The sequence below is a fragment of the Hemibagrus wyckioides genome, linkage group LG22 (genome assembly GCF_019097595.1).
Source record: "Hemibagrus wyckioides isolate EC202008001 linkage group LG22, SWU_Hwy_1.0, whole genome shotgun sequence".
NCBI classification, from domain to species: domain Eukaryota; kingdom Metazoa; phylum Chordata; class Actinopteri; order Siluriformes; family Bagridae; genus Hemibagrus; species Hemibagrus wyckioides.
The window spans coordinates 6,343,556-6,353,312 of NC_080731.1; the positions used below are offsets into that span (position 1 = coordinate 6,343,556).

Genomic DNA, 9,757 nt, shown 5'->3' on the forward strand with positions numbered 1-9,757 from the left:
GTGGGGTAAGAAACTGTTACACAGTCTGGTTGTGAATGCTTTAGTACTTTTCTTCAGACTGCAGGAGGGGGAAGAGTTTGGTTTTATGGATACAACGTGTAGAAGTTGACAAGCACCACACCAGTGAGAAGGACTGGTCCTGTTTAGAGCTTTTTATTAGACTTAAGAACTTGGTGTTATGTAGTGTACTTTTTAGTACATGGGTCATTCAGAGAACCAGTGAAAAATAAAGCCTGCTTGGACACACTGGACACAAATTAAAAGGTTTTGAAACATCTTTACAGAAATCTGGATGGAGATTTAGATCCTTATTGAGCAAACCAGAGGGGTGATATCTTTTGGGTGGTTGTCCTTGTTGAGGTTCTCTTGTCTCGTCATGGTATAGTGATGTTAACTCTGATGTTGAGTTTGATTTGAGTCATTACTCCCCTATATTACGTTAAAAAAAGGCACGTCTAAGGTCATCGTGTGATCAGGGTTAAGATAACGGTGTCATTTCAAAGGTATTGGCTCGAGTCCCAGGTTTTACAATACCAATAACGGCTGCCTACACAGTTACAGGACGAGTTCCACAGAGGTGAAGGTGTCGTAGTTCAGTCCGGATATTAGGCAATAATTTTCCCTCCAAAAGTCAAATACTTGTTTGGGTTGATCTTTAATTCATTCAATTCATATTCGCCTCTCTAATTTCCCACAACACATGCAAGTGTTTATATTATAATATGAGATATAGTCATGTTTCAAGGGGTTAAATACCATCATTAAATATTATTAAATATAGGATTAATACCCTATTTTATTTTGTTATAATCTTCTCATAAGAAATATTTGATATTCAGGATATTTCTAGAGGAATCTTTGACTGGACTCAACTAATAATAATAATAATAATAATAATAATAATTGTGTTGTTTATATTATGTGTTGTTTAATTATATTATGGGGAAGTAAATGATAAATTATTATATACATAATCATTTATTTTAAAAGATGAAAGCTGATGTAACAGGCAAAAATCCTATCTTAAGAGCAAATTTATTTTAATATATTTTAAATTTATTTAATATTTCTTATTTTCAAATTTTTATTATTAATGAGGCAAGATTTAGTCTGATTTTAGATGCTTTTAAACATTTCTGATTCTACTGGCAGATTATTTTGCTTTGAAAATAGAAATAGCTCACACAGTATACAGTGTGCTTTATTGTAATAGGAAGTTGACTGTATTTGAGATGCTAAGGCATCGTTTTCTGCATTGTTAAAGCAAGTATATTGATATTTGGGATTTGTGACAGATTTTAGGCGAGATAGACAGGCATCCATTACATTTTTGTCCTTTTCTGGTGGAGATTTGAACTTTCCTTTCCCTTTTCCTCTATGCTGAATTTTAGCTCTGGTGGTGCCCAAGGCTGAGAAGCTCCTGAAGGTGAGCATCGAGCCGTATATCGGCTCCATCCTGGAAGCCCTGATGGAACCCACCAGCCGAGGCTTCTTTGAGGTGCGAGATGTTTTCTTCAGAGAGCTGGTGGAAATGAGCAAGAACCTGCTGAACGGCGGCAACAAAGAGAAGCTTGGAGAGGTGAGAGAGATGATGATGATGGGCATTTTAATACAACATTTTTGATTTTCTGTTCTATTCTTTGGGCAGAAAGGGCATAACATGGAGCAAAGCAGAGTCACTGATACTACCCCAAAGCTGATTATTTTCAGCAAGTGTTTTATTCCTCTTGCACTACAGCAATTTTCCAGTGATTACAATTTTGAAGGGAAGTGGTAACTCCATGGTTAAGGTGTTAAAATAGGTGAAAAGGACCACCAAGCTGCCAATGCTGGACCCCCTTGAGCATGGCCCTTAACCCTCATTTGCTCAGTTGTATAAATGAGATCAATGTAAATCTCTTTGGATAAGGGCATGTGACAAATGCCAGAAATGCAAGTTATTATTACATTATTATTTTATTACTTAGTTGTTTCAGCAAAACAGTGTTGTGCAATTTAGTTCAAAGAGACAACACTAGTTATCTCCTCTGTTATAGCAGCTATAAACGAAGCACAAAGTCTGTTACAGGACATAAAGACTTTACTATGATGGAAAAATTACTGACACTGGAGACTCCTTCCATAAATATTCATGATCTGTCTCCTTACAGAAAGCCTCAGTGCTGCTATTAATCAACGGCTTGTAACCGGATTTTATTAATGACACTTTTAGTTGACAAGAAGAGGTATTTTTAACAGACTAGGATGATATAATAAATGAGTATTAATTCTTGATTAATTAATCCTCCTTCTTTTACACCCCCCCCCCCCCCCCAAAAAAAAGCTGTATATTTGAGCTGATCTGTCAGTTAGATGTTGTTTTTCTCTGCAGTATATGGAGAAGATCTCCATGCTGGCCTACCACCCGGTGAAGATGCAGTGCTGCTATGAGAAGGTGGAGCAGCTGAGTCTGGAGGGCCTGCAGCAGCGCTTTGACGTCACCAGTCCGTCCGTGTTCGTCCAGAGAGCCCAGATCCTCATGAGAGAGGTGAGTCTCACCCTGTTTCCGGTAGTGACAGCTTCATGGGAAAAATGCACTTATCCATGCGGAGCAGCATGGGGACCAAAAATCCATAATTAATCAGCACTGAATTTAAGCTATTTTGAGTATGTGATCATTTTAGGTCATTTCTCTGAAAGACTGAATTCGTTTCATGACTTGTAGATGGTTATAAATTGTCCGGTGGGATATAATCTGCTGTGTTTTATTTGCTTTGTACTTTGGTTATGTTCTTGCGGAGAGAAACGGAAGAATGTGAGGTGCAAATGTGTTTCTCCACCACCACTGAAACTAAATGAAAAATAATTCCCATTAAACAACTTAGTACGGATTTATTTATTTCATTATTTCATAAACATTATAGAAATGTGTTTAATATAATCTGGAATAAATAATGAAACCTGATCTTTCCTCTCGCAGAACACATTAGATCCAAGTTGACATTATTTATAAGCCAGAGGTTTGGATTAAATCCATTTGGACACGAGGGACTAATCAAACAGAATAACAACTATTAAAACATAAATATAACCAATTTAGTAGTGGGTTGTAATTTTCCCTACTGTAGCTTTCTTTTTTTTTCTTTTTTTTTAGTTTTTTAGTTTAATTTTTGGTTAAATTATAAACACAGACTCTACTCTATTTCCCGTAGTCTGAAGTGCTACAGTAAGCAGCTATGCAAAGCTCCATGCAAGGATCCACATTTGGTTCTAATGTCTGTCATTTTAACTTAGATACGTTGGTTAAACAAATAATTTCCCATTTTTGCTTATGTGAAGGACCTTTTTAAGAAACGTTTTAACTTGGCATCGCCGATTTCTCAAAATCCGATTGGTCCGAAGGTGTTGATTAGTTGTCTACAACAGAATCTCGGGCAGTAATCACTGTTACTATAGAAACAAATCGCACAAGGACTTGATCGGTTGTCTCCAGTTTCAGCACTTCGTAACATGACTTTCCTATTTCTTGTCGTTTTTTGTCCCATTATCTTTGAAATGAAAGGAAAAAGAAATAAAGGGAACCAGAGTCTATAAGTGTTGTAATTGATTGTTGTAAGTGGGAACAGGAACTAAGTTGTTTTGTGGACTTTCTATAGCATCAACTGTGTAACTATAGATGGATTTAAAAAAAAAAAAGCATGATAAATTGCTTTAGTGTAACAGGAATGAAGCAGATTTTCTGTTGATGAGAAAATTGTTGTTTGTGGATTATTTTCTTGTCTTCTAACATCATGTCATGAAGTGATTCATTCTCTGGAGTTTCATCACAGCCCTGAACATGTCTGACTGCAACATGTATGTTGTAAATCGTTGAATTCAGCACAGTCCTGAATTTCCTGCACATTTCTACTGTAGTGGACCCGTAATCGATTTAGATAGAACAACCAGCCGTAATAACAGGAGATTCTTGATTCTTATCTGATTTATTTCCTTTATGCTGTATGTGTAAAATGCCCTGAAGAAGTAACAGGGAGAAGGTTTTTTAAAGAGCGTGGTGTTGGAGAAAGGGAGTGGAGACACAAGACTGAACATGCAGAGTGTATTTTTATCTGCGCTGGATCACAAGTTTCTCACAAGAAGCCCAAGTGTTGCAAGCGTTGTGCGAGGGCGCCCCCTGTTGGTTAACGTGTGAAGTGCTTTGTATCGAATTAAAGGCGTGTTGCTCAGAAATTAAGACCGTGTGAAACGTGATTAATCTTGGGTTCAGTTTTTATCCTAAACTCCGATTCATGCAAATTATATATATATATAGTGGATCATCAGCCAGATTTCAGGTTTATGGTTTCAATATTCAAAAAAGCAGTAAATTATAAAGCAAGATTTGCAGAAAAAGAAAGAAATAAAGAATATGTTGGACAAAAAATGTTGTTGCAATTAAAATATGGACTGAAATGCAGCTGTGAATTTAACTTATTAAAAAATTTGCTATGATTATCTCATAATTTAATATGAAGTGATGCATCAAAGCTCAAATTATAACAAACAATAATTTAAACCCTAATCTCTTACAGCTCATTTATTTAATCCTTCACAGTTTATTACATAATAACTTGTCCTCCAGGTAGGTCATGGGCGTGTCCTCTCTTCATCGTTTTTTGTTTGTTTCAGCAAATGGATGATGCCGTGTACACGTTCGAGCAGCTGCTCCATCAGAATCTGGAGGGTCATGAGGAGGAAGATCTCTGCAAAACCATCCAGCGGTGCCAGGACCGTGTCATCAAGGTGCATTTAATGAGGATATCAGCTTGTCACAATTTTAAAATTATTGGCACATTTTATTTAAAAAAAATCAATCACGTATGATGGTTATAGTTGACATGATTTTATTTATGTATGTTATTTTATGTTTTAAAGATTTTCTCATTTTTATGGTACATATTTTCCATCAAAACGCTGGTTTCAAAATGACTAGCACCCGTAAAATTTATGTAAATCCTCCCCTAGCAAGATTATTGCAGCACTGAGTCTCTCCCTCTGCTGGTAGTTTCTACATTTTGTTCTCATTTTTAAAAGTTACTTTTAATATATTCCAAGTACAAATAAATGTGCCTCTATTCAGAGAAAATACTAAATGCATAATAGAGTAAAACATTCTTAGTAGAGTGATAACATAATGAGAGCACAGAGTGTTTTTAGGATGTTTTTTTAAAATTTAGTTAAGTCAATAAATATTGGGACATAGACAGATTTAAAATAAACAACAACAATAGCTTTGGCAATTACAGTACATCAGAGTTAATTTTGCAGTCGATTTAATATTCTCATTCTCTTTTAACATGCTCATTATTTAATTTCAGCTTTGATGTACTGAAAAATAACATCTTGATCAGTGTCCAAATATCTATCAACCATAATGTATGTATTTATTTTTTTGGTACAAATCATTTTTGCCGGTTTTCAGAGAAAAATCAGTTTGAATAAAATATTTTTAGTAGTAGTTTTTTTTTTAAGGGTGCCAACAATTCTGGACATCATCATTTCTCAGAATATTTCATTTTAATATTTGTTTTCTTTCCACTCTCTCTACAGAAATATGACTATGACAGCAGCACTGTGCGTAAGAGGTTCTTCAGAGAGGCTCTACTGCAGATCTTTATCCCCTACATGCTGAAACAGCTCTCTCCATCCTGCTCTGCTGTAAGAACACACACACACTCTTACTTAATACGTTCTCTACACACACATTTTATTGCATTAGTCTAAAAATTAGTCTAACGTCTGTCTGTAGGACCTGCCTCGTTTCCAGGAGCTGATCTTTGAGGATTTTTCTCGTTTCATCCTGGTCGAGAGCATCTTCGAGGAGGTGGTGCTTCAGACAGTCATGAAGGACATCATGATGGGTGAGACATGACTCTAAAGTCACACTCAAACTAAATAAACCAAACATGTACAAAAACACTTGGTTGGATTGGGCCTTTAAATAAATAAATAAATAACTGTTTACTCTTTATGTGGTGTGTCGACCACACGAGTCCCTGTGAATGTGGAGTTACTATAGAAATGATAATTTATTACAATGGGTGCATTAAATTAAACCCTACAGCCAGTCTGTGAATCTGTAATAGAAAATTAATCAGCACCTTCTGACCAATCAGACTCGAGAATTTGACAGTGTTATAAGAGAAATATAAGTATAAGAGAAAATATATGTATACTCTTATAAAAACATTGTTTTTTCATTTAACATGAATTGCTGAATAATGGACAGTTTGTGCAAAGAACTACTCTGTCAGCTGTTCTTGAACACCCATCCATTGTCTATACCCGGTTATTCCTAATTAGGGTTAGGGGGATCTGCTGGAGCCTATCCCAGCACACATTGGGCGAAAGGCAGGGGTACACCCTGGACAGGTCGCCTGTCCATCACAGGGCCACACATATAGACAGACAGCCACACACACTCACACTCACTCCTATGGGCAATTTAGAATTACCAATCAACCCAGTGTACATGTTTTTGGACTGTGGGAGGAAACCGGAGTAAACCCACACAGGTACGGGGAGAACATGCAAACTCCACACAGAAAGGTGTTAGTCTGTTGTAATTTCCAGAAAGGCCTGTTCGACCCTGGGACTCGAACCCAGGACCTTCTTGCTGTGAGGCAACAGTGCTAACCACTAAGCTACCGTGCTGCTTGTTTTTGGAAAAGTATAAATGATAGTACTGGTATTTTCAGAAAAGCTTGTACTGAATTAATTTATCCTGCTGTTACTTGATTTGATATATTGACGTATTACCTAGTGCTAGAATTTGTGCTGTTAGTCTGTTGTAATTTCCATTGTTCTTAGAATCAATGAACAGGAATCGTTTGCTAGCTCAGTAGATGTTCATTGTAGAGAGAATTTGTTTTGTTCTGGTGAGTCCTTACACCAAGCCAAAAACCTAGAAAAAAGAAACACACTTTATACACTATTATCAGTGCTAAATGGAGTATCATGGTTAAACCCTCTCTGCCAAAGTGAGCTTTTTCTTTTTGGTATCTACTTCAGATTGTCGCAGTTGCAGGGCTGATTATTGAACTTTTTTTTTTTCTTCTCGAAAACCACTACCAATAGTTGCATTGATTTTAAATCAGAAATTGGAAAAGAATAATGGCAACCAGTCTTTAAAATGTATTAAATATTTTTTGGTTTATAAACAGGAACCAGAGTTTATAAGTGTTTTAAAAATGTTTTTAAGAAACACAAATGATGATAAATTGCTGATGGGTCAGAGGAAAAGGTAGCTGGTTGTTCGGATGTGATTCAAAGTAGTCATCATTTGGTGAGGGGGGAAAAACCACCAGACTCTCTAGTAGATGCTTGAATCCTGGTTTGTGGGACAAATTATTACCAGACATCAGCAAGATTCTTCAGATTTTCTAACTCTTACTTTTACTTTCCAGCTGTGAAGGAGGCTGCCGTTCAGAGAAAACACAACCTGTACAGGGACAGCATTGTGCTGACCAACAGCGACCCCAACCTCCACCTGCTGGGTGATAACCCGTCCATCGACTGGGCGGGAGAGTATGGAGAAAAACAGGAAGTGGATGGAGAGCATGAAGGAGATTCAGCAGCCCAGAAGAGACGCAGGATGAAACAAGTGGTCTCCATGATCCAGGTGGACGGACACAACGCGACACTACCCAATGAGTCCTGCTTGGAGGTTCCCAGCGTTCACGACATCCCTGAAGAACAGGGTGAGGGAGATTCTGACGCACAGTCCTCTTCTGTATCTGAAAAGGCAGTACCTGTCAAAGAGGAGGTCAGTGGGTCATCGTCTAAGGAAACGGCACCTGATTTACCTAATGGTACTGCACCAAAACTTGACAAAAAGGAACCTGCATTAAAGTCTCCACAGGACTCTGAGAGCAAGCTGGCCATAGAGAGCGCAATCCAGCAGATCGAGGACGCAGTCCAAGGAGAAGATGGGGAGCAAAGTCCAGATGGAACTGCTCCGGGGAAAACTGAGGAAACCATCAGCGCTAAAGCAGAAGCAAATAGTGCCCTTCCAAAAGAGGCACCGCCTGTAAACCTGGAGGACCAAACTGCACCGTCAAGCACAGAGGAACCTGCAAAAGATCAAGAAACCATCACGAAACCCAAGCAAGAAGAGCAAACGGATGCTGTAGAGAACTCTTCAGACTCGCACACGGAACCTCAGCAGCACAACACCGACACAGACAGCGGCTTCCAGTCTCCAGCCAATGAGACAGCCGAGGAGGAAGAGCTGCAAGCTGCCACGGCAACGATGGAGGTGGGACAAGAGAAACACAGTGACTCTGAAAAGGGAGGCGAGGATGCTGAGAAAGGAGCTGACACACTGACAACGCAGACATAGACCGCACTAATTAAACAATTGTTTGTTTGTTTTTTTGTTTTTTTTTTATGGAAAATGCTAGAAACACCAGCCCACTGCTCACAGAAGTGATAGTTTTACAGATGAGGGTTTTTTTTTTTTTTTTTTTTTGTTTTTTTACGGTGGTTGGTTTGTTTACACAGAAAACATCTCTCACACTTCCTTTACAGCTAAGAGTCTGTTTTTGATTCTTTAAAAAAAAAAAAAAAAAAATCAGATCTTACCTATTTCACATTTCACTTTATTTTTATTTTTTTCACATATTTGTATTGCTGTCACTCAGATGGGCTCTGACATATATACGTATAAAAATACACAAATGTGTCACAAATATCATTTGCTGAATATTGTGCTGTTGCAAAAAGCTGAGAAATGGGATGCTTTCACCAATAAGACTGCTTAACCCTGTATAACTGACTCCATGCCTTATAATCGTATGCAATTTTATTCCACCCCCCCCCTTTTTTTTTTAATACAAGTCTTTCTTAGACCCAAACTGAAAACACTGAATTTTATTTTTGCTAGTCCTTTTTATATAGTTTTACTTCTGTTGGGCCTGCTATATAATTTCTTTGTGAATATCCAGAGATGTCCTGTACTTCTATATGGTTAGATATTAAAAAGAAAACCTTATTCAGCATTAAGTTAAACAATTATCTTTCTTTATACTCAAACTAAATTTCATTACTGTCGATTGTCGTATGTAGCACGTGTCTGGTCCTGTAAGACTTTCACACTGGCTGTTATTCATGCTGTGGTAACTGGAGATGGGTATGATTCGACCAGAAACATTATACATTATAAGAATAAACTGTAGTAATAGGAAACCTGCAAGTGTTACCTGGGGGCTTTGGCTTTCAAACTGAAATGACAGTCAAAATTGTTAAATGGGCAAATATGTAATTATTGCATCAACCTATTGTTCAAAATGTTTATTTATTATCTGATGCACTTCATTGCCTTCTTTGTTTCATTGAAAATGATCTACAATAAATCAATTAGATTTGACATTGTATCTTCTGGTCATTATTATTGTCACAGTCCGTTACTATTGACCTAATATCCAGCTGTTCCATTCATTTCCTCCAGTGTTAGTTTCTTCTTCCTTTTTTTTGATGCTTAAATGCAAACAGAAATGTGTAGGGTTACAAAAGTACAAACTTTCCAAATCCAGCATAAAGCTACTGACATATATTTATAGCATTTTGCAGACATGCTTATCCGGAGTGGCTTACAAATTATCTCATTTTTATACAGCTGAGCCATTGTGGGTTAAGGGCCTTGCTCAAGGGCCCAGCAGTAGCAGCTTGGCCCTTAGAGTCAAACTAACAACAGATGCAAAGATATTAATGTATTTATTTATTGCCATAGACTAGCCTA

The 9,757-nt window shown here is 37.4% G+C and overlaps 1 protein-coding gene across 1 annotated transcript in view; it reads left to right on the plus strand.

Moving 5' to 3' along the window:
• niban2b (niban apoptosis regulator 2b) overlaps nt 1-9,385 on the plus strand; it is a 40,291-nt gene extending 30,906 nt beyond the window's left edge. The window contains exons 9-14 of the mRNA XM_058375008.1: nt 1,392-1,579; nt 2,372-2,527; nt 4,648-4,761; nt 5,569-5,676; nt 5,768-5,879; nt 7,425-9,385. Coding sequence (XP_058230991.1) covers nt 1,392-1,579; nt 2,372-2,527; nt 4,648-4,761; nt 5,569-5,676; nt 5,768-5,879; nt 7,425-8,359 — 1,613 coding nt within the window. The 3' untranslated portion in view covers nt 8,360-9,385. The remainder of the gene's footprint in view (nt 1-1,391; nt 1,580-2,371; nt 2,528-4,647; nt 4,762-5,568; nt 5,677-5,767; nt 5,880-7,424) is intronic.
• The last annotated feature ends 372 nt before the right edge of the window (nt 9,386-9,757 follow it).